At 34.5% G+C, this 27,022-nt stretch overlaps 1 protein-coding gene across 2 annotated transcripts in view; it reads left to right on the top strand.

Annotated features, from left to right (window-relative positions):
• Positions 1 to 27,022, top strand: part of oaf (BRICHOS-like domain-containing protein out at first) — a 421,903-nt gene that overhangs the window by 140,091 nt on the left and 254,790 nt on the right. Inside the window, exon 2 of one of the 2 annotated variants that reach the window (XM_074182418.1) lies at positions 17,277 to 17,390. The exons of the other annotated variant lie outside the window; for it this stretch is intronic. Within the exon in view, the coding sequence (XP_074038519.1) occupies positions 17,277 to 17,390 (114 nt within the window). The remainder of the gene's footprint in view (positions 1 to 17,276; positions 17,391 to 27,022) is intronic. 2 annotated transcript variants of the gene reach the window in all.

The following is a 27,022-nucleotide window of genomic DNA, read 5'->3' as shown; positions in this document are numbered from 1 at the left end:
CAGACAACCTAGAAGAAAAACACTTCTCGAATCAAGTAATTTGATATAAACATTGAATAACACGAAAATAATACTTTCGAAACAACTGTTTTCAGCTAGGGCTAGAATATACTCGTAAGATATAACGTTAGTTGTGAAAGATTTCGGTGGTTGTTTAAATTGGTGTTGCTGGTGATGTTTAGCAGCCTAAGATTCGAACAGACTATAATAAATACAAAAGATATATGAATCTGTTGGATAGGAGGGAGTCATATTGTTCAGCCCTATGAAACGTGTAAAATCATAGAAGAAATGGACAATGAAATTTCTATTGGGTATGACAATAGTAAATGCATACATATTACATCAATTTATTGCTTCCGACTCTATGTCTCTAACAAAATTCATAGTTTTGTTATCTCTAATATGAACTCATGCAGTCAACAGAGTTTGGAAGAAAATCGTGGTGCTCATAAAAAAAACTGATGTGTAATTCATTATGACAAAATAGCATAACTGAAAATTCCTGTGACTTGATTTGCTTTGTTCTTTGAATAGATAAATGCTCAACATTCATTTGTTGATTGGAATGCGTCAAAGTTTGTCGTTGTTATTGATATTTGTGATTCCATTTTATTATATGTTATTATACTAATCGTTGCCCGCGGCTTCGCCTGCGTAGAATTTGGTTTGTCACATTAATTCATAACAGACAATTTTAAACAAATACTTACAATATGAAAAGAGAAATGAAAAATTTCTATGTTTTTTACCACTTTGATTTGTAACTGACGTTACTGCAGTTTCATCCTATATGGACATTCTCAAACTTATACAATAAAATTCTCTTTTCTACATCCATCAATTTACTTACAATATTTTTTTATGAACCCAAAAAGGGTTTCCAATTCGAAAACTAATAAAATTCAATACAATCGTTAAACCCCTATTTTTCCCCTTGGAGGTGGGAATTCCTGATTTCCTTCCTTGATGTTTATTTACGCTATACACAGAACCTACCTGCATATTTAAAAATTCCAGGTTCAGTAGCTTCGGCTGTACGTTAATATAAGAGTGTCAGTAAATCAATAGATACCAACTCGTACAATATTGAATAGCATCAGCAATGAAAAAGAGGTAGATCATGGCCTGTAATAAAACATAGGGTAAGTTTCCGCGGTAACGCAGATTAAACAGCGGAGACCAGCTAGTATTGTGTAAGTGGATACCTATTGATTTAGTGATACTCTTATATTAACGTACCGCCGAAGCTACTGACCCTAGGATTTTGAAATATGCAGGAAGAAAGAAAATCTGGAATTTCTACCCCCAAGAGGAAAAAGTGGGGTTCAAAGATTGTATTGAATTTTGTCAGTAATGAAGTTGGAAACTATATGTTTGAAATGGTCTGTCACGAAACTTAATGTGACAAACCAAATTCTACACGGGCGAAGCCGCGGGCAATAACTAGTAATTTATATATGAATATATACTTTAAAAATACAGTAACTGAGAAAATATGCCAAATCCACTAAATATTGAATAGCCCGTGTTCGGGCAGATGCCCGAACCTCACTACCCCACGCATAGTTTCTACAGTAGACGCGACGCGCAATGGGTTACTGCATTGCATCAAGTCAATCTTATCCTGATAACTTTCAAGTCATTCATCCAAAACTAACCCAATCGTCAACGATGTCTGCCCTCGCGCGTCTGCCTGTGTTCGTGTCGCGTTCTCGGCGATGACGCTTCATTACTTACACTGCTCCTCTACCCCCGCGCATCGTCCCCCGTCGTCTAACAGTAGACGCGACGCGCAATGACTTACTGCGTTGCGTCATGTGAATCTATTCGTGATATCTTTTAAACGATTCGTCCAAGTTACTTAGTGTGAAAGACAACGTTCATAAAAGACAAGTTTGTAATAAGAATTTGACAGATATTCTGAAATGTTCATTGCAAAAAAAGTATCTAATTCAATTGTATTTATGACTCAGTATTTTATATATAGTGGCTACCACATAAGATATATGCTATCGAGGACTCTCATTAAGAACTATTCAAGATAAACAATCTTACGGTACATTATCTTCATGTAACTCCAACGGTATAGGTAGCGGACAAACATATATACATACTTACATCTATCTATCCTTATAACCTTTCACATTTATAATATTAGTATAGATACAGATAGATTAGTATAGATGTCGCAACACTTCCAGATCCAGAATATGATGAAATGATACTTATTTATGTGAAATCTGTGCCTTGCATATACAGGCAATTTCATATAACCGGCGTCAAGATAGTGGCCATTATTTATCATTCCGGTATCTCAACTAAAAAGTCGTTATCGCTTACATTGATTATAACTAATAACTTCAGTAGATTCATCATTAAATTTTCATTTCTGGCAGAACTCATAAACTGCCAAATTAAGATTTTTTACGGAGGCAATCAAACGAATGTATATTAACATATTATTTCAAGGAATGAAGATGATATCCTCCGTATATAGTTTTCATTTGAAGAAATGATCAAAAATTGAATTCGAACTGGGTTCGAATTCATGGTTCATTACAGATATATTAAATCAGTTCAAAATGTATAATCATTTCTTCAAGTGTAACAGATATTCCACTCAACATTATGTCGCAATATTACATTCTATTTTGTTTTCTTTATTCATAAAAGCGCACCTACCCTGTGTAAATACTAACATTACTTTCAAAATATGCGGAAAAAACGAGACCAATAAGTATGACAGATAAAGTGGTGTAAAGTTGGATTATGACATTTCCTGACAGAGCAAGAAGTAGGAGTAACTGGTAACGTCAGTAATGACAGAATTTGTAGGAGAACAGTTTATTCGATCTACTCTGTAGATTTCAGTAATGAGCAAATTCCAAGCTTCAGCGACACGACGAAGGGATCTCAAGCGAACACTATGGCGTATGTATATAAATCCTCCGACTTTGCGAATATGTAACGAGGATGTGTTTGAACAAACTCAGTTTCGTTCGCAATATATTAGGAGGAAGACAAACATCGCTTTATAGTGATGATCTATTCATTAGTTGAACTTTCCAACGAAATATAAAATTCATTATCAACAATTTCGTGTGAGCATGTCTGAATTTGCTGCAAAATAGTCTGGGAAGCCAAGATAGTTTTAACTAAATTCTATCATCAGTTATAATAATAATAACAATCCAGTCTACCGCAGTCGCTTGCTGGGTAAAGAGGTTCTTGACGTCATGTGCCAGGAACCAGGTGATGGTGTTGTAATGAATAGTACTGGAGTTTTTCCCCAACTATAAACCGTTATTTTCAACACCACGATACGTGTTTCAATCACCAAGTGATCATCTTCAAGAGGAGGATTAAACTAAATCTACATACCATGTCGTCCTTATTTATACCATAGATAGGTACCTTTGCTAGGTACCTGCGTACTAATGTCTTAAAATTAATTTCACAATATTGCCTTAGCTATTACTAAAAACATTGTTTCAACAAGCTATATAGTGAACTATAATGTATTGGTCCACCATCGTTAGTCGTAATATCATGTTTACCAATTGCTAAGCACTTATTATTATTTCTAAGCACTGAGCGCTTTCTGAGCGCCTATTGTTGTTAACTCGTCTAAGGGAAGCGCACACTATAGACTTTTTATCAGTCGGCCGACTGAATAATCAGAAACAAGTTGGATAGGCTTACAAAGTTGGACAACTATCGGCCGAGTTTGAATCAGACTGTGTGTTTATGAGAGTGCGCAGACTCACCAACTAAACAGTCGGTGGCTGCAGACTCCCCACTCTACATTCCATTGTTGATATCTGATATGAAATTTTATCTAGTATCTACTTTATCTTTGAATATATTTGCGTTTTCATAGTTTTTTTTTTCACAATTATGTCAAATATTGCCGAACGTTGACTAGAAAATTCAATTGCGGAAGTTGAAAAGCGCCCTGCATTATATAATGAAGCATCGAAAGAATATTCCGATGTTAATATAATAGCTTTCCTCGATAACATTCTTCAATATTTTCAATTCAACGCGTCAAAATATTATATACATAAACAACTGTTCAGACTTTTCAGTTGGTGGTCTGCGCACCCGCACCAAACCGAACAGTTTTGTTTGAGTAGTATGCCCCCACCCAACCCAACCAGACTAAACTATCGGCCGATAAAAAGTCTGTAGTATGCGTTTGCCCTAACTAATCTTAATAAACTATGGAATGGTTTTGTTGCAAAACATGATGGGCAACTGCTGATTTTTCCGGTCTTTCATATTTTAGGTGTGTTAAGTGTTATACAGTGCATTTCTTTGAGGTCCCCCCACCCGCCTTTTATTTTTTCAACGGGTCAACTCAAAAAATTGAAATTTGGGATAACGAAATTAATGCATGAATACTTTTTTTTGAAGTGAAATTGACAGATGAAACCTTCAAGATGGCGACTGGGTGAAATCTGGGAAAAAAATTAAATGGAAAGCGAGGTCTTATAACAAATGCTTCACAACACTAGAATATAATGTCAACATCTTCAATTACAACAAAATAGCAACACTTTTAATAATTGCTTGAATACATGGTTGCCTTGAATTTCTTGACATATGAACAGCCCATTCGATATTTCACGCCGATCATTTTTGAACACAGTAACGTTAATATCTCTTCAAATATTGATTATTCTCTGCCGTATATCCAATGTTGAAACAAGTTTAGTTTCCTACACCTTTTGCTTCAAATAGCCTCATAAAAAAAGTCCACCGGTAAAAGTAGTATCCAAATAGTTTCTTACTTGTCTGGAGTAATGTGATGGTGCTCCATCTTGTTGGAGTACAATATCCATATCGAATTCTTTATAATTCGCTTCGACGATTTTAGTGATGAGAGGGTCAACAGTAGTTTCCAGCATATTCAAATACAGTTCCCCTTGTTAAATTTTGATCAATAAATAGAGGTCATATAATATGGTTTCCCAATATTCCTACCCAAACGTTAATTTTTTCTGGATATTGGGTATGTGTTTCCCGGAAAACGTGAGGGTTGGTGTCACTCCAATAACGGCAATTTTGTCTGTGAACATTGCCGTTTAAAAAAATGTACATTCGTCACTAAAACAAATATTGTGGAGATAGGTAGGATGCCTTGCAATGGTTTCCGTCATGATCAGTTCATTGGTGCACCATTTCAATTTTGTATGGGCGATACCTATTCCTGTTCAAAAATCTCCACACAGTAGCAGGAGATACCTCACAAACATTCGCGACGGATTAAGTAGACTGTTCAGGATTTATTACCCATCTCACCAATTATTTGCACTTGCTTTTCTTCCGGAATGAACGGAAAACCTGGAGGCTTTTTGTTATGTACACTACCAGTAGTTGTCTATTTGGATACCAGATTTCTCAAATATTTTCTACAAATAGGACGATTCGGAAAACGTTCATTGAAAATCCTTTCGGTCTCTTGAAAGTTACGCATCGCACCGTAAATAAAAATTTCTTCAATTTTTTCTTTCAATGGACTAGAATTGACCATTTTAGAGATTGTTGACGTGGTACCTTTCCACTAGTAAAACTGAAAACTAAAAGGAAATTTTCTAACTGAACAATGACGTTCATTGTCTTACTGACATTTTTGTCGTTTTTATGAACAAAAAATACCTTGAGAGTTGTTGGAATTGCCATATGGCAGATAAAACGGATAAAAAACACATTAATATCGATATTAATGTGTTTGTCTTCAGGAAATTATTGAATGTTTCGCCATTTTATAGTAGGTGAAGATATTGACTTCATATTGTAGGGCTGTGAAGTATTCGTCAGGAGCTTCAAAATGATGTGTCACAAGACCCTCCTTTTCATTTTAATTTTTTTCACCAGATGGCGCCAAGTCGCCATCTTGCAAGTTGCATCTGTCAATTTCACTTGAAAATAAAGTATTCATGTATTAATTTCGTTATCCCAAATTCCAATTTTTTGAGTCGACCCGTTCAAAAAATAAAAGAGGGGGACATTAAACAAATGCACTGTTTATTTCAATAGATAATTCAGTCTGTCCATAATACTTTGCTCTGAAAGGCTCTGTAGTGTGTGACTTGTTTCAAATATCACCTTCATAACTAGTTCCTTGACTATCAGATTCACTGGTAGTTAAGGCAATATTGTGGAAATAATTTTAAGAGAATTATGACACAGGTACCTAGCAAAGGTATCTATGGTATAAATAAGGACAGCATTGTATGCAGATTTAGTATAATCTTCTTCTTGAAGATGATCACGTGGTGATTGAAATACGTGTCGAAGTGTTGAAAATAACGGTTTGGTGTTGGGATAAAACTCCAGTAATATTTGAGCAAATGTTTCATTTGCTACGGCGGTAGATATCGTCCGTGGTTTGTACAGTATCTTGAAGTATCAGTGGCGGAAGACGAAACAAATACTTATTTATCAACTACAAACACCTGAAGAGAGTAAACAAAAAACAGAATTAAGGAAACATTCAGGAGAGTTAAGCAAAAAATTAGGTGAAAAACTTGTGTGCAGCAAGCTAAGAGAGTATTTGAAAAAATCATAAGACAGATGTAGAGCCAACAAGTCAAAACGTAGTTCAGGTATAATTACAAAAAAACATAATTCAGCTGTATTACAGTAGTAGCAATAAGCTCACATGGTAGAGTAATTTTCAAGTTTGGCTTATGCATTTGGACTAGAGTGTAAAAGTTTCTCAACATGGTTCTTAACTTGACCAATATGTTCATAATAAATGTCAAGATTTTCACAGAGTTGATTGTAGAGTTTGTTCATTGCAACAACTGGTGACTTAAGTAATATGTTTATTTTATAATTTGGTAGATAAAAAGTTCATTTCAAGACTTAATTCCTGGAACATGAAAGTTGAAGTGGGAGAGTAGTTCGGGACAGTCAATCAGATTATTCACTAGTTTATAAATGAAAATTATAGAGCAGTAGGTTCTTCGGTTTTGGAGGGATAATAGATAAATACATCAAATAATTCCAAAGATTTGTTTTTTCGAAAAGCTACAGGTAGGTACTTTTTCAATATTACACTCTTCGATAATTTAATAAAACACCAACTTCCTTATTTTAATTTGGAAACTCTGGAAATACACTCCACTAAAAAGTTCGTGAGTTAATTTCTATGCTTAAAACAGCCACTTTCATTTCTATGTCAAATAATATACGTTCAAATTGTAGAGGCGAATTGGATTTAATTTCAAGAGCCTTTTTATGGGAAAAGTTTTTTAATCACTTATACCTTTTTGAGAGGAGATATTTTCCGTTACTTTTCCTTTTACAATGAAATGTTTCCTCCAAGATTTAATGTGGTTCCTGTAACGTGGCGCTTTCAGCGTTGAATAAATTGAAAAAATATCGGCTTGACTCATACGGAAGATTTTTTAAAAATATGCCTCCACTAATAATGCAAAATTATATAACTTCCAAATTGAGAATAGAACTTTTTTCCGCTGCTTGGGAACTGTCTGTCTTACAAAGAAAGAGTTTTATATCTACTATACTTGTATTTCCTTGAATTACACTAGAGTTTTTATTCAAATTTGTTTAGAGGACAGAAGAAGATGGTGAAAATTACGTAACTCATACGAAATGGGGGATAATACAACAGAGCCTACGTACATGGAATATCAATTGTGAAATTTGTGAATAATAAATATATCCTGCTCTTAGAGCAAATGTAGCTGTTTGTCTTTCGAGTAGTCCTAAGAAATGGACTTCAAACGTTCAAGCCAGTCTCGGATATACCTACACAGTAGGTTGAATGGACTGACGCCTATCAGAAAACAACTATTCCACTGGCTAATACCACGAAGGGCGTTGGATGATATCGGACAGGCATCAATGCAGGAACTTTCACAGAAAATTTTCAGCTTATGCAATTGGCTAAACAACTGAAACAGTCGACCTTCAATTTTGAAAGAAAGCTTTCGGGTAGTATTTGTTGCGGGAGAGCTTTTCCTACCAGTTTGTATCTGAGGGTAACTTCTACACAAGATCTACGCATCTTTGATAAGAGTTCATTTTGAAGTTGATTACACTCTTCGAAAATTTCCAACATTTTTTGTGCGAAGATAGAGAAATAGGAAGCCAAATAGCTGTCTTTCCAAAAACGAATCTCTCAATGTCTGTTTGAAGGTGGTTGACAATGTTTCCATTGTGAATGTGATGGAATGGAGAAGGAAGTCCACAACGAATTGCCGTTCTTAGACGTATTGGTGAAGAGGACCGACACTAAATAGGAAACATCTGTATACCGAAAATTCACTCACATGGGACAGTATCTGAACCAGGAATCCAACCATCTTCATTCGACTCAGAGAGGAATCATTAAGTCTCTAGTAGACCGTGCTTTCGGACTCTGTAATACAAAAGGAAGGTCTCGAGAAGGAACTAGCCATCATAAAAAATTACCTTCAATAGAATGGTTACTCCAAAGTGATGGTGGAACAGACTTTGACTAGAAGACAGCAAGAGTTTCACAAGGACGGGAAGCCGCCAGAACCAGTACATGCACTTCTCTACATCAGAGGATTGTCGAAAAGGATAAGCAGAATTGGGCCTAAGTATAATATCGGAACTTGCATCAGATCTGGGAACACTATCCGTAGTAGCAGAACATATTTGACCTCATCAACATAACATCAAGTGGTCTCAAGCTGAAATCACCCACAAGGAGGAACACTGATTTATTGTTCAACAACGCATTTAGCCAAGCTAGCGTAGAGATTCGCAACATATGAAAACCTATAATCAAGCAGAACACGACCAACTTCCGCCAAACGGTCAGCTCCCGCTAAAACTGATGAAGCGGAGAGAGGGAAGAGGGGATATGTAAAAGCACGCGAATAACCTATAAATAGTCAGATTTTGGAGTTGGAGTAATAATATCACCCGAAAACAACGATTATGGATACTAACAATCGAAACGTCGTGAAGTAACTTGGCTTGGAATCTTTCAATTTTTACTTTTCATTTTTCGTTAATAATTATAGATTCTTTTAGGGATTTCAAATCAATTTATATCATATTAGACAAAGGAAGTCCGAACTAATGAAATGAATCTCTCAATAATTACTTTTATTTATTTTTTTATTATCTTGCAGTATACTATTGAGGTGAAATTAGTTTAGTCGTATCCCATGGAATATCAGAAAGGTGATGACTAAATCTGTTCATACCATTCAGAAAGGCACCGTTTTTCACTTCGAAACTATAGACACATGCGTTGAAAAAATATGACTTAACTCTTCATCGTCTCAAAAAACAGATATGCCTTGAAAAATATCGTCAGAAAATTGAGAAGCGAAATTATTTCATTACAAATTTTTCAATCTTGGCTTTGCAACGACTACCGTTTATTTTTGATATTCGCGGAATGTATTTTCTGTCGATTCCATGGATGACGTCTTCGTAAGGGGAGATATCATCATCACTTCCCATATAAAGGGTACAAAACTTTTGGGAAAAATAGATTTCTGAAAAATATAAAATAAAGTAGATTTTTGTTTCCTGACATCAGAACAAAAATACGGTCTCTCCATGCACGTTTCGCCAACCAAGTTAGCATCCTCAGAAGATCATTTTGACTAAATTTCACTACTATGTTAGTGTTTTTATATACTAGTGCCCAACGACGTCTTACTATCTTTCCTATATATGCTAAACTACCTGTTTTTTAATCACTCTAATTAGTTATGTATTTTCTCTGAATATTTATCTGTTTTTCTACTTAGAATTATCACGTACAAGACCAAATGGAGGAAATACATAACAAATCAGAGGTATTAAAAAACAGGTAGTTTAGCAAAGGAATAATAACAGGCAGTAGTTAGGCAATACTAACCGGTAGTAGTATAAAAACACTAACATAGTAGCAAAATTTTGTCTCCTGGAGATGCTAACTTGGTTAGTGTAAGCGCGTCGAGAGACCGTAATTTTGTTCTGGTGTTGGGAAAGTGTTTTCAACAGATTCATTTCACACCAGAGGTTCCAGTACGAACCATCTAGATTTTTGTTATGAAAATTCAAAAACATTTATGTACAACTCAACCCTCATCAGGAAATTGTTAAGGACTTGGTCTGAATGCAGGAAATTGAAGGAGCGTTGAAAAATTCTAGGTAAAGAATTCATATATTCAATTAGAAAATTAAAATTGACGTGTACGAATATTTTTTGAAATATATTTCTCTTTTGGAAGTGAGAATTTCATGCCACCATAGGTTTGCACACTGTATATTATTATCATGCAAAGTCATTAAGTCCAAGTCTCCCATGGAATTTGCAAAACACAATTTATATGCAATGAATTCGCTAGCTATTGTTTCTGTGGGGAACCGTGAAACCTGAATAATCTTCGAGATCTGGAAACCACGAAATATTTAGCATATGCAGTATCATAAACTTTAATTTCATCATTTGATTGCCGTCTAGGGAATATATAATTTGTATACATAGTTTCCCGCAGGGATGTAGATGAACTTTCCATTGTGGGATTAAAAATTCCATTAGGGTAGCTGAACTAGGACATTCTGTCACATGCTCTTCTGAAGTTTAATTTTAATAATTCATTGTGTTTATAGAATGTGTGAACTTATGATACTCAATTTGGGAAGTGTAGAGGATATATTATAAATTTATAAAGATGCTGAAGTATTCAACATACTTTAATGGAAATTGGTGTTTTTATGGATCCTCCGGAGTAAAACCACTCTGTCAAAAATTACTTTTTGATACACCTGAACCGGAGAATATTTGATAAATCAAGGAGAAATTGTAAAAAGTAATTGAATGAACGAATCTGAGAACGTTAAGTCAAGTTCTAACTGTAATAGAAAACAAACCAATGAAATAATTTTGAAGTGATAATCATATTTTGAAGTAACGGAATGAAGTAAACTGAATAATAAATTGATGGATGTAGCCGTTACTATGTGGTAGGAGATCATGATGAAAAGAGAAATGAAAATTTCTATGTTTTTTTTACTTTTATTTGTAACTAACGGTACTGCAGTTTCGTCCTATATGGACATTTTCAAACTTTAACAATATTGTTTATGTTTATTTTCTAATCAATTTATATTATATTAGACAATGGAAGTCCGAACTGATGAAATACACCACGAAACATTGTCAACCACCTTCAAACAAACTTATATAATTGTCTAAAACATGTAGAAAAGGATAAATTTCAACAAAATTTGTTGTGTTGTGTAAAAATCTATAATTGTCAATGTACTTATTTAGAAGGAATCATTTTGTAGTACATAACGAGTGTTTGTTAAAATATAACATTTCCTACATGTTTTTTGACAACTATATAAGTGTTTTTTCATCATCTATCAGTAATGTGATTTAAAATTCAAAATGTTTTTGCGGGTTAGATTATATGACCTTTATTTTCAGTTCAGTCCCGGTAGTTTTTGTATCAGAACGTGTCATCCTACAAAAGTTACTGAATTTATCCGGAATTAAAAAATTTTGATAGGAATTCATTCAACTTGTTAGTAATACTTCCTATATCATCAATTTTGCCTAGACACTTCAAAACAAAAAATGATAATGAATTTTAAATGAAAAAATACTTCCTTTGGAGACTATTTCCGGAAATATATCTGTTACTTTTGTCGAATTATTAAAAAAACATCTAAAACTTTCACACAATTGTATGAATGTTCAACTCAAGATCTTGCGAAATTCAATCACATCTGGAAAAGTTGTGGTAATATTTGTACTTGTTGAGTTGTTCTGTTTTGTTTTCAATTCCTCTTCTACAAAATTTTTGGAGTGATCTTCGTCCCCAAGAATATTGCGTTTGATGATGGGCACTGCGTTTGAAACTTTTCTTGTTTGTCGTGCATGAAATCAGCTTGGCTTTATCATAAAGTGTGATAATACCTCATCTATAACCAATTTGATGTTTCGAATGAAAATTCAATCATCTATTAGTATGTATTTCCTTTCCAAAAACACTTGTTTCAAAAGATCTGAATATTTTCTTACTAGGAAGTTAACAAGATAATATTTCCTGAATGTGATAATAATGATTTTCTATTCAAGAAACACTTCATTGTGCCATTTTCACCATATAATTTTTCAAAAACGCAACTCATGTTTCGCGTTACAATAGCTTTTTCAGGCGTGTCTTGTGAAGGGGACAATTAAAAAAATTAAAATAAAACGAACAATAATTACAACTTTCACATATTATCAACAACTACAAATATTTTCTAAACACGTCCTTTTCAGAAATCCATCTTGTTTAGTTTTCTTTATATTTCCTGAACTTTACTATGTGAAGGAACGCAGAATTTTATCTCTCTTACACAGAATAAATATTCACTCTTCCATTGTGCCAGCGTCATGCGAAGTTACTCTCACAACAAAAGTTTGTGAATGCATTATTTCCACGAATGACATTCCGTATCAGTCTGGTGATATATAATTTTCATGAGAAGAGCATTTGTATACACGTCGATCCTATCAGGACTATTATAAATTACATTAGTTCGGACTTACATTGTCTGATATCATATAAAATGATTTGAAATCCCTAAAATAATTAATGGAAAAGAAGAATTGAAAAAGAATATCTGAAAATAACAATTACATTGAGCAAAAAAAAACATGAAATGAAATAGCAGTGAAGTGAAATAGAAATGAAAATAGAACAATGAAACAAAAAATAAAAATTGAGAAATTAAGAGATACCAAGCCAAGTTATTTCACGACGTTTCAATTATTAGTATCTACAATCATCTTCGGGTGATGACTGGACTGATTCCTCTGAGAGTGACTATTTATGGGTCATTCAAGTACTTTCACTTATCTATGATTTCCTTTTTTCGTTTCACCGGTTTATCGGGAGATGACCGTTTGGTGATAATGGGTTTACATATGTTGCGTAATTGGCCGATATTTGATTTAAATCCGTAACTAACGTATTCAAAAAACAGTTTATTGTGAGATTTTCACCGAACATCTTTACAAAAACGCGTTTTTGTAAAACTGTTACATAACTGTTACTGTTACACAATAAGATGAAACGTGAAATAAAGTGAAACGTTTGAAAAAAAATGTTTGAATCGTTAATCAATCATAATATGGACTGGAATGCCATTTCTCATTAACCAGCTTGGTTAGGGTAGTGTTATACCGGTATAACATATGTAAGTGAATTTGTTTAATGAAACGTGTCTAAATAGTGTGTGGAAGTCGTGTTTCTGTCAGAAGTTTGAGATGAAAAAGTGGAGTTATCAAATGAAGTGTATCATATCAACGAATTGAGCGATATTAAAATATTACCCAATATGCAGGGAATCCACAAAAAGTGTGGCGGATTAAAGTTATGTTTTTTCGAAATCAATGGTTAACACTTTTTTAATGGGATTGTATTGGTAACTTTTAAACCATAAGAGTCAGAAAGTCGGTCAAATCAAAAAAAAAGTTGCATTCATAGAAGTACTAGCAAGTGGTTCAAACAAATTGATAATATTGGGGCCGGTTATTGAGATATCATATAAAAAGTAAATTTTGTCATTTTAATTTTTTCCACAAGTTATTACAAAAATTATCAAAAAATATGCATGTTTTACTCGATAATAAATTGAGGAGAGTTAACTATAGAATTAAAAATTCCTGTAACATTTTTTGATAATTCTTGAAATAACGTGAGAAAAAAGTAAAATCAAAATGACACAATGTACTTTTCTTATGATATCTCAATAACAGGCCCTGATATTCTCGATTTTTTTGAACTATTTGACAGCGTTCCTATGAATGCGACTTTTTTTCCGTTTGACCGACTTTCTAACTCTCATTGTTTGAAAGTTATCAATACAATCCCATTAAAAAATTGCCACTCTGTATTTTGCTTTACTTATTCGAAACCCAATGAAAAATCACTTATGGAAACTCATTTTTGAAAAATTTTGGACTATACATACTCGATATAGGTATATACCGAGCGTTCAAAAGTTATTTCATGAAGGCTAGAAATGAATGTATCTATTCATCCTTTCCCATTTTTGATGAAGACTCATCAATTTTTTTATATGAGGACAACACGAAACGAAAATGAGGTCGCATTTTCGTTTCGTTTAAAAGACGTATCGCAGCTATTTGTCAGGACGCTTGAATTCATTCATTTTCTCGCGCGATAGTTTTAATTTTGCGATAATCATTTGAATTGTATTGTCTAGAAAGCATTTTTAATGTGCATGGAATGTTCAAGGCAAATGACGAATTTGATAAGGAATAATGTCATACCATATTATTTGTCACCATCATTACAAACATTGAAATAATTTCAGTAAGTTGTTTTCAAAAGATAGACGTATCTCATCGCTTACTTTTTTACTGACCTATAAAAGAAGTACAATTCAGAAAACCGTTTTTGGTAGTTTTGAAGATATTGCGTTCAGGAAAAACAAACAGACAGATATGGCGGGTTATTTTTTTGATATTATAAAGCGATTTTCAAATTGTCAAGAAATATTAGAAAACTAATATGATCAGTAAAATTCACTCAGAGATGACAAACAAATTAGATGCTGATTTCTCTTGTAATGCGTTGTTGAAAAATATATCGGAAACGGTATCTAATATGACCTTAGAATTTTCTCATCTCCAGTGTAGCAGGCAACTCGATGCAAAAGCGAGTACAAAAATCTCAGAAACACCATTTCATATGTAACATGCATCATGTTTATTTTATTCATATATTGGATGTCACTCAAACCATAATAATGAATCGATTGACAGCTCATTAATCAAAATCGGTTCAATAGGTTAAGCACTACGGTGAAACATCATCAAGTGAATACAAGACACATTTTCCATTCTTTGAACATATTTCTTTTTTGCTTTATATAAATATTCCGAACTGAAGAATAAGAATGGTAAAGAGAGAAATATTCTTGAAATCCATTATTTCAAATCTTTTGGTATATTACAAATAATGAGCTAGGCCTTCGTCTAATTCATCAATTAGCTTCGATTGTAATATTCAAGGATTTCAAATTTTACAGTAATTCAATTCGTAACTTTTTTCTATTTTAATGCAAAATACCTCACTGCATATTTTCGAAAGCAAGATAATAATTTTTCTCGTTGTAACCACCCTGTTTGTTTCACAATATTTCTGTCTAGAATCTCAGTTTCTCTCTAAGTGCAATATCACGTTGATATCGGGGCATCATCTTTCTCAAGTTGAAAAGTTAAAGAAACTCCAAGATTTACACTCGAGAGTTTCTGTTCGGGCAACGATGAGAGAGATGCGTGAAAGCAGTATATTCAAGCTTTTCAGATCAGTCAACTTTTATTGGACTCTGAGTCTCGTGCAATCATCAACTCAATTTGCATTTGTAGCATCTGATACAGAGTCAGATGCTACAAATGCAATAAGGATTTATACGGATGGCTCAAAAATCAAAAAAGGCTCAGGATGTGGAGTGTACTCCAGATCACTAAGCCTAAGGATTAAGTGGGGAATGGGAAGAAATACCAGCGTGGTCCAAACAGAACTGGCTGTTATCTCAATCGCCACAAAAGAAATAACCAAGAAAAGAATTTCTGGCAAAAACATAACAATCTTCACTGATAGCAGACAAGCACTATTAGCCTTGAACAGACACCGTGTTACTTCAGGGCTAGCACTAGAGTGCCACCAAGATTTAGCCAAAGCCTCGGTAGATAATAACATTATCCTGAGGTGGGTTAAAGGGCACGACAGGAGTAAAGGTAATCGCATTGCCGACTCTTTAGCCAAGGAAGCGGCTGGACTAAGAATTTTAGGACCAAGTGGCACCCACGGCATGATGACTTCGACAATTGCGGAACTAGTCAAATGTTACACCCATGCTCAATCTTCAAAGAGATGGGATGAAATCAAAGGATGTAATCTTGCCAGGATCACCTTGGGCGACCCTGGGAAGCTGGCGCCGAAGAAATATCTGGCGATGACCAGGAAAAATCTATGCCTTACAGTAGGATTTCTGACTGGTCACTGTCAGCTAAGGAAACACCTACATAATATGGGGCTAGTGGACACACCTCTATGCAGGATGTGTGAACAGGAAGATGAGACTGTCAGGCATGTCCTGTGCGAGTGCCCGGAGTTATCGTCAATAAGAGAGTGTGTGTTCGGCGAGTCTTGGCCTACACCTGCCGATTTAAAGGAGATGTCTCCCAGCGACCTGTCCACCTTCCTGGAAAGGACAGGATGGACGACGACCTAGGAGGACAACTCCTCGGGAGGATGTACAATGGGTCACATGTGGCCTAAGTGCGTGGGCTTACACTCACCCTCCCTACTCTACAGATACAGATTGCTTCTAATGTTTTTGAAAAGAAATGTGAGACAAGATTGAGAGAGCTTAATCAGCATTCGCACTCAAAAACTCTTGAGCAGAAAATAATTATTACGAAACTCACGTTCTAAACGACTTTGAGGTTATCAGTTGACAGACTTTAGAGATGAGACTTTATTAATTTACAAACAAAAGAAAACTTTGATGTTCTCCAATAGCAAACAGTGTTGTATCTATGACTTTGAACAAATAAACATAACATAAAAAAACATGTATTGATGGATTTTGCCGTGAATATGAGGTAGGAGATCATGATGAAAAATGAGAAATAAAACTTTTTGTGTTTTTTACCACTTTTATTTGTAACTAACGTTACTGCAGTTTCGTCCTATGAGGATATTTTCAAAGTAATACAATAAAACTTAAAATTCCCTTATACAACGAAACTGCAGTAACGTTAGTTACAAATTAAAGTAGTAAACATAAAGTTTTATTCCTCATTTTTCATGATGATCTCCTACCACGTAGTAACGGCTACATCCATCAATTTATCAATCTAGTAGCTATTCCTGACATAACAAGGGGTACATGTGTTGTAGGTGTTGAAGTGTAAATAGTTTGTTCAATGTCAATTGTATTTTTGTATCGTACGTTTCAAATTGAATAAAAATATATGAAAATAGTAAGATAGCGTAAGCAAAACTCCGTCAAGAAAAATGAAGACCATTTTTTATCATTATCATTAGAAAGCCATCTTAATTGGTACATATGAAAAAGAAAATTTACACATGCATATCAAGATTTCCCTAGTCTCAACTCTTAAAAATCTTAGCCAGATTGTCTGTCATCCCGTATTTTGAACTTCTTCTACCCACTGAAAATTTCAACGGTTCCGACATGCAGCCCTCCTAATTTAATTACTGTTCCAGGGCGGAGACGTCGTCCAGGAGAACATATCGGCCAACGTCAGCGATGACACCGTCACGTTGGAATTTCAGAGGTCGGATGGAACGCTCGTCACTCAACTAATTGACTTCAGAAATGTGAGTATATGAAGTTCTGCAATGGAAAATTTTGCGGTTTTCAAGGACGAGTGGAATTTATCATAAGTTGGACACGGTGTCTAACTGAATAAATTTTTCAATTGTAATTTATGCACTATGTGTGAGGGGTTCGTCATACTGGGTGTTTCAGTAATGCGTATTCATAAGACATATTCATAATGATATGAATAGAAGTCTTATATAGCACCACAAAGGCCACGTTTTGAAAATGATTTTCATTGTCTGTCATTCCATTGATCTGGTGCCGGATCTAATGGGGGCACAGGGGCACGTCCCCCCCAGAGAATTGAAAGTACACTAGATATCATTTGATGAAATACATTTTATAATTTTTTTTAGAATAGATTATGATTTATTTGCAAAATATGTAGGACATACAAGAATAAACAACAGTAAATCACTTGTGCAATTAAATAACTCAATTTAAAATATGAAAAATCATTTGACAATCATTAATGTATATATTATAAAGTATAAATTGTTTATTATTATACAGCACTCAACAGCAGGGGAGCCCACGATGCAAAATGTGGATTTACTCGAGCGTCATTGAGACATATTAGGTTGCAAAGCTTATATGATAAGAAGAAAAAAATGTTATATAATATTTCATCGGTGGGGGAAGCGGCTATAGATTTTTAAATATGTAAAAAAATACAGTTGCATGGACATACTCGAGCGCATCAGATATTGATAGCATCAAAGTCCTACGTATTTTCAATAATGTTGGTATGTTAATCTGCATGATGTAGGTGGTTGTACGTAAGGGTCAAAAGTTTTAAAAAAAATGTAATCGAGCGCGTCAGATTTTCTAAGGGGGTGTTAAGTGCAACAAAAAAACTCTCATTCAAAAATCTGACGATTTCGATCTGGCGCAAACTCGCGGTCATTATTATAATGTGCAAAAAAATTCGCCATTTTGAAATACTCAAGCGCGTCAGATTAAGATATATATGGTTCATCTTCATGTTTTAGACGTACTGTCTCATAATATCACGATTATCTAGAAGGATTCGCTTAATCAGACAAAAACAATATTAAAAAAAAATTCAATTCATTGAACTTAATCAATTGAAAAGCTCAGGAAATAGCATGCAAATAAATGAATGTTTTTCAAGTAGAAATATTGTATTTATAAGAGAATAATTTTAAAAAAATGCTCAAAACATTTTAATTTTTTATAATCCATTGATTAATTAATGAAGAAAAGAAAAATGAAACTTTCTATGTTTTTTACCACTTTTATTTGTAACTAACGTTGCTGCAGTTTCGTCCTATGAGGACATTTTTAAACTTATATATTGTATAAGTTCGAAAATGTCCTTATATATTGTATGAATTTGAAAATGTCCTTATAGGGCGAAACTGCAGTAATGTTAGTTAAAAATAAAAGTGGTGAATAACATAGAAAGTTTAATTTCACTTTTCTTCATTATGATTTCCTACCACGTAGTAACGGCTACATCCATCAATTAATTGATCAATTAATCATCATCTTCATCACGAACGAGTCTCTGTGATCAGCTGTGATGGCGTCATAGCAACAGAATTCAGAGTGGGGACGGAGTGAGAGAGTAATAGATAGAGAAAAAGTGAATAGAGAATAGAGGAATAGAAACTCGGAGAGGGAAATAAAGGTATCACACAGCTGCACGCATTAAACTTTATCGACGAATTTTTGTTATTTCGGCTTGCGCAAATCGTCAGATTATATATTTTTCGTTATCCTTGAATTATTTCCTTCAAAATAATAAAAAAATTAGCTAAGCTCGAGAATGTCGAAATGACGTTATTTTTTTACAACTTTGCTGCTCTCCCCTTTCTTCTTTACGTCACTCTCAAATTGTCAGATTACAGAAATATACACTATTTAGCAGGTAATTAATTCACCGCGCTCGAGAATTTCTGATGATCCATTTTTTTTTACTAATCTGATCCTGTATCCCTCACAGGCGGCCTTATATATATGGGGCTCATATTTGGTGGAGGTACTTAACCGGGTACAAGGTATCCCCCTGTATATTAATCTGCCGCGCTTTAGTAAATCCCGAAATCCCAGCTTGGGCTCCCCTATTACAATAACATGTTTACGCAAATAAATTAGTTTTTCCACTAAGTCGTAAACTGTCTGTGGAGAAAACGTCATTCCTCAACGTGAAGGCTAAATAAGTGCGATATAACCACAAAAAAATACAATACAACTAACGAAACAAAACAAAAACGGGCAAAACAATGGTTCAGTGTGGTAGTTGTATTTTTGGATTATCAGTTTCAATTTCGAAACAGATGATGTAATTTATGTCTATCTGAATTAAGTAAGTAGTATCTCAATTTCTTCTTAAAAGTATGATAGTTACTAATAGTTTTTATTTCAGGTGGTAAAAAATCAAAGAAGCGTAAAGCTAAATGAGAATAAGTTCGCTTTCCAATCGATCTCATTGCAAGAGACGCTCTGTAAAAATTAAAGAGTTCTTTCTAGTATCGTAGGTAGATTCATACTCTTGTTAATTCTTATATTAACGTGAAATACATTGAGTTGTTTTCTATTTGTTTGAAAATAGTTACCAAAATTGAATAAATCTGTATTTATAGTTTTTATAGGAACATTCTCGCAATCGCGGATGTAAGGATCCATTTTCTTTTTTCACTTTGCTGAATTTTTCCAATTTGTTGCAATGAAGTTTGTAACTGTTGGCTGTTGGGTTTCGATGCCTTCTTTACCTGCTTCGGTTTGTCCAAAACTGGTGGAATTGCGGATATTTTCGAACCTAGATTAACTTTTTCAATTTCGGCCTCCTTATTGTTTCCTTTAATATACTCTTCTCCTGAGTTTTTCAGATAATTTTTCATCTTTCTCCCTGGTAATAGCGTAGTTGGTTCACTGTCACTTCTCACTTCTCGACAGATTCATTGAATTCTTCAGTGAGGTGGTTTCCTGTTCGCAGTTCCTCTAGAATCTAGAGTATATAGTTTATTATCAATTGCCAAGTCATTTCCACGAATTAAAGCTTTATGGTTCTGTTGTCTGGCTTCTCTACGAATAATGGGAAATAAAATTCAGGCCGATGTAAATTGATAAAGCCTAATATATAAATGAAGCTTAACTGTTTTTGTACGTTAAATTCATAATGTTGGGTACTCCGCTTTACCAAAACTTTCGTATGACTCATGAGGTAAAGCAAACAGTGTAGTAGCCAGCATAAATGCAGCAAAGAAAAAGACAATTGAAGAGAAACGTCGGAAGCTCATTCAAATTATTAAAACAGTCATTTTATGTGGTGCCCAAAACATACTCTTGAGGCGGCACAGTGACGATGGTATCATTGAGACAACTGGGAGCTGCGAGTACTGCTGGCATTCCTCGTGAGAGGAATGCCAGTTACATCAGCAAAATCACGCAGAATGAAATAATAGATTGCTATGGCGAAGTTATAACTGACAAGATTGTAAATAAAATAAAAGAGTCTAAGTTTTTCACAACAATGGCAGATGAGACCACAGATTTGTCTGTTAAAGAACAACTTACGATTTGCATAAGGTATTTTAAAACCGATGAATACAAGATTGAAGAAGATTTCTTCAAGTTTGTAGATGCGGGGAATCTCAGTGGAAAAAACTCAGCGCACACAATTTTACAAGAGCAAAAGAGATAAACTTGGCCTTGATTTATCTAATTGCCGAGGACAAGCTTTTTATGGAATATTTAAAGGTGTAACAGTCCGTATTTCCCAGAGTCAGCCTCTTGCATTGTGCCAATCATAGGGATTATGCTCTCCGCTAACATTTTTATGTAGCACATGTTTTGATATTGGGTGCTTCCCAGAGGTTTTAAAATATGGATTGATAAAACCTTTGTATATAAATGGAGATGAATTAAAAATCACTAACTATAGACCAATTTCTTTACTGTCTAATATTTCTAAAATTTGGAAACGAATAATAAAAATTAGACTAATCAAGTTTTTGAAGAAATTCAACATATTGTTGGAATTACAGTACGGTTTCAGAGAAGGCAGATCAACCGAGGATGCCATTTTTAAACTTACAATTGTTTATAATGCTCTAGATAAAAAAATACCCATAATTGGAATATTTATAGACCTCTCCAGGGCTTTTGACATTGTTTGTCACAAAACCCTTTCACGAAAGCTGAATAATTATGGCATCCGTGGGAATACATATAACTCTTTGTCCAGTTATTTATCAGATCGTGAACAGAGTGTTGAATTCGATGGTGTCCTTAGTGTTCCCAGAACTGTGACCTATGGTGTTCCTCAAGGCACTGTGCTGGGGCCACTACTTTTCACTATCTATATGAATAGTCTGTTTTCTTCAAATACCACTGGTCAAACTATCAGTTTCGTCGATGATACTGCTATTGTAAACTTCTTCAACTTGGCAAAATATGAAACAAATCGTTGAAGATGATTTTTCTAAAATTTCGGAATGATCCCAATTCAATAAATTAACTTTTGATTACCAAAAAACTTGGTACTTACCATTTACATCATATATTAGCGGATTACCAAACTCAGGTCCCCTTAAAGTAGGCTTGAACAAATGAATTCCTTCAGCAATATCGGTGAAATACCTTGTTGTCACGAAAGATCCACATATGAAGTTGTATTCACATATGCAACAACTTCTCAAAAACTTATGAGGGTCCCTTCCAAAATTTAGGTATCTCAAAGAATTTATGGACATTATAAAAATAAAAATGATTTATTTCTCGCTAGTACAATCACATCTTACATACGTAATTTAAGGATGGAGATGTTAGTGATTGTTTAACAGTAAACTTGAATGTGGCTCAAAAATGGATTATAAAATAGCCAAATTGAGCTTTCTTATCACATACTTGTATTTTGTCCGATGAAGTGACGTATCTTGAATTTGGCAACTTACTTACGATATAGATGAGAGTTCTTTCGCAAACTGATGCGTTTATAAATTCATACATACTTATTTCACTTAATTTCACATAAAATAAGAAATAATAATTTCATTGTCACTCCGATCTATAGAAGTCATATTATGGTCCAGTCATCTTTGTGAGTTCATCTCGGAATTAAGATAACTATCTAAAAACTCGTATACACTTTCGACATCCTAAAAGTTGACTCAAAACCTACATATGGTGGGTGTACGCGACTATTAAAATCTAAGGTCTGAGATCTCAGTATGAGTCCATAACTTCTGAAAGCGATGTACTGCCCCCTTTTCATAGAAAAGAATATACGCCTCTACTCGAAAAAGATTTTGGGGAAGTTGGTGATAGTGCATAGAGGTTATAAGGAAAGGTTCTAGACTGTCTGATGCAAACTTACTCAAATCCAGAGGAAAGTCGATGGTAACTTTCAATTTGCATATAAATGTGTCTTCTGGAAAAATTATTTTCAATTGTATTCACAAATTTGGGGAAACTCATGTATTCATCGAAATTTCGTGCATTTCCTTCTTTCTTTGATCCTTGAACACTTTGGCTATTCGACTCCATCTGAAGTTTTTTTCTTTCGTAAAAAATCCGAGAATTCTGATAATATATTTGACCACTTTTTTGTGATATCGAAAAAGACGAATCTCAGGAGGGATCTGAGGTTTTCAATGAGTGCCAACAGTATGTCGACTCCAATGTAGATATTAAAATCTTGGAGTTGTCATCATCAAATATTTCAACCACTGATCTTGCGCTTTTTGGCTATCATTTTAATTTTCGCCAAATTAAGTAAAGAATAATAAGTTTTTTGAACTGTGATATAGAATGAATTTCCTGAAAGTTCTGCTGATTGCTTGAAAATAGAAATAACAAATACTTCCCGAAATAAAAAGTAAAAAGACAATGACAAAATTAATTAACAGAGCCTCATCTTCTACATAACCATAACGTTATTATGTTTTGACCGAATCATCTAATCTGGTTCATGATGGTTAATCTGGTTTTTCTCTGCTACTTGTGACGACACCATCTCTTGCCTTTTCATTGTCCCTATGAAATATTTGCTATATCTTTTCATATAATGGTCCAATATGATTTCGATTCAAGATTTCCAACTGGTAGATTGTCCTCTGTAACCATCGAATTATTTATTAACCTGAAAATGATCAGATAGGAAATCAGAATAAAGCAATATTTTGCAACTGATATGTGATGAAAATGGCCGCCAATAGTTGACAGAAAACCATGGTGAACGTGATATACATTCAATTATGATATTTCCACATGAAAAACATTTTTAGATTGATTGGACTACAATTATTTTCAACAGAAATTGCATTTTAACAAAGTAATGATTCAAACATTTCACCATAAATACTAGTCACAAACATCTTTATGACTATGTCCTAGGTAAATATGCGACAGTGGAATATTTTCTCCAACTTCCTAACTTGAAACAGAATGTGACTCAAAATAAAAATCTCCACCCAACTCGTTAATGGTGCCATTTCCTTGGAAATATTGAAATTTTATTCCATACGTTAGGCACCATCTGAAATCGGCAGTAAAACCTATCTCCCGGTATAATTTATCAAGTTGAATTAAAGAAGTTTGCGTTCACTCGCTCGCATACGACATCGTTCTCTTCATACTTGAACAACTTCTAAAGTTACTTATAATCCTCTGGAGAGCCTTTAATACTGATGGGTCAAGAAATCGCGACTTATTTGTTGAGTTCACCGGATTTAGAGAGTCATATCCGTTCGTTCCACAATTTTTCGTATTCCCAGTGGCGTGGAATTCTTGTGTTTAGAAGACACTCATTGTATTCTGGAGTTTGTTTGAAGTGTATTGATTTCTCTTGGATATTTTCGAATGAAAACCATATGCTTCATATCCGAAAACTGAAATATTCCACCTCCAAAACTATTCCAAATCATTTCCGATTCCATCTGATTCTTCTTGCTAGAATTGGTCTTAAAAAAGGTGCAACGTTGGAAAATTTTGAATCACATGCAAAGTCAATCATAATTACAATTGGATTTTTTTTATTTTTGACGGTTTACTTGGTGTTGGTGACACTGCCTCTTCTCCAGGTTGTTCTGTCGCAGATAAACCTTCATTAAGCTTATTTCTTCTGAACCAACCTTATGAATCATGAATGTTTGTGGACTTTTCAACTTGTCTCGCAAAATATTTTTCTTTTTTCTTTGAAAGACCGCCCGGAAGATATAAAAAGATCAAGAAAAAATGTTCACTCAACTACAAACCAGTTGACTCACGCTTTCACTCATTTCTTATACCTCGTTTATCTTTGATATTCGAGAATTAAGTCTTCTGTCGATACCAAAGATAGCGTGTTCGTAAAGGGAGGTGCCATCGTCTCCACTCTAAGGCTTGTTCCTTTTGGATGTGTTCAGTGGTTCAGCCTAGCAGCACTGATTTGACCTGGTGGGTAGAAACAGCGCTGTCTGGTGTTTCAGCACAAATTCATCTAGCTGCCTTTCAGTGAAAGCTGCAATGGAATGAATGAATGAATGAAAGTTTATTGACTACCTTACATTACATAATGTTTCTAGTAAATCCAAACAATATCTAAAAGAGTACAACACATAGAGAAACAAAATAAGATAAAATAAAATTTCAAAATATAGTACACTACTACTAGCTATTGTAAAATGTCACAGTGGCGAGTGCATTCCATAGAAATACACTAGCTATGTCGAAAATGCTCCATGAAATCACTCACAGAATAAAAACAATTTATTAGTAAAAATTCTTTCAAGCGCTTCTTGAATTTATTGTTTGATAGGATTTTGTATTCCTGCGGTAACAGGTTGTAAAGATTATAATTTAGAGAGTTTTTCTGTGATTTGGTTAAGCGAAAACGATCAGTACGAATATTGCCTGCAGCTCTGGTATAATGATTATGAATATCGGATTGTTTGCGCTGACACATTCGATTTTTGTGCATCTCGAGTAGAACCGAGAAAATGAATAATGAAGGCAAAGGCAATATGCGTAATTGTGCAAAAAGGGGCTGGCAGTGATCACGAAAACTCACATTGGCAAGTATTCCGATTGCTTTTTTTTGAAGTCGGAAAATATCTACAGCACTAGAGGCGTTCCCCCAGAGTACAATCCCATAAGTAATGACAGAGTGAAATAATGAAAAATATACATTTTTGAGTGTTGGAAAGCTTGTAGTTGGCTTCAGTTGACGGAGCAAAAAAATTGAGCTGGCCAATTTACCTCGTAGGTCATCCGTATGATTTTGCCAAGATAATTTACTATCTATGTTTATGCCTAACAATTTCACACTGTTATCACTCGACATAGTGCTAGACAAACAAAAGGTGAGATTCTTTGTTTTTTCATTATTTAGTTTTTTCATTATTCAGTTTTAGTTTATTTAATGAAAACCACGTTTCAGCACTTGAGAGTGAAATTTTTACAGACTGTTGCAAATCCGGCAAGGTCACCTGAAAAGATGGGCGTAGTATCGTCAGCAAATAAAACTGACTTAGGGGGATGTAAAAAATTAGGTAGATCATTGATGTAAATGATGAACAATAGAGGGCCGAGGACTGAGCCCTGGGGCACTCCATGTTTGATAGGTTTGTAATTAGATGTACAGCTGTTATATGTGACAGCTTGTAAACGATTTGTTAAATATGAGGCAATGAGCGATAAAGCTACCCCTCTCATTCCATAGAACTGCAGCTTATCCAGAAGAATAGAGTGAGAGATGCAATCAAACGCCTTAGATAGGTCGCAGAGTGTGATGGCGGTTATCTTACCCTCCTCAAGGCCTTCGATTACATCACTCACCACCTTGAGAACAGCTTGCGACGTTGATCTCTCTCTTCTGAATCCGAATTGTGAGTGGTTAAAAAACCTGTTTATTTATTATTGATCGATAATTATTCGTATCCAAAAGGTTCCCTTTTTTATGAAGAGGTAAGACTTTTGATATTTTGAAAGCATCCGGGTAGATACCGGACAAGAAAATCAGATTTATGAGGGAGGTGATATGCTTTACAATTATATCAGCTACTTCCTTGATGACGAAGCTGTTCAGTTCGTAAGAATCCAAGCAACCTGAGTTGTTTAGACTATTTATGGTAGTTAGGACTTCATGTTCTGTGACCGGAGATGAACTGTTTGGGGTAGGGAAATTACGATAGTTTAAGAGTTCCGTGTCTGACGTTGCAGGGATTGACTTTATTATGTTTGCGACAATTTCAACAAAAATTCATTGAAAGTCTCAGCAGACAAGGAGTCATCTTGGAGGTTGCTTGCATTTTTATTTTTATTTCTTTCGAAATTTACAATTTTCCATGACGCTTTACACTTTTCTTGAAACTCCTGAAGACAGCAATGTCGACAGGTTTTTTGCTGACCTCTGAAATAGCTTTGAGAGTGGAGAGTTTGTCTCTTTTTTCCCTCAAAGAATCATCAAGCCAATTTACTGGAGATTACCTGACTTTTCACGGAATTTTTGCAGAGGAAAAATATCAACGATCAGCTGTCTAAAGGTGTTTGTTATAAAATGAGATAAGTAGTTGAGATGTAGTAGATGAGATAAGACAGAAGACGGATCTCATGCGGCGGTTGATGTTGAAGCTTGGGTTTGCAATTCATCGCCTTAGGGAACCTCGTTTATCTTTGATAT

The sequence above is a fragment of the Leptinotarsa decemlineata genome, unplaced genomic scaffold, assembly GCF_025532065.1.
Source record: "Leptinotarsa decemlineata unplaced genomic scaffold, Ldec_3_MD MMD2_tig00026328_RagTag_RagTag, whole genome shotgun sequence".
In the NCBI taxonomy this organism is placed as follows: Eukaryota; Metazoa; Arthropoda; class Insecta; order Coleoptera; family Chrysomelidae; genus Leptinotarsa; species Leptinotarsa decemlineata.
Note: the sequence above shows the minus strand (reverse complement) of the source record. Positions and strands in the feature narration are given on the sequence as shown.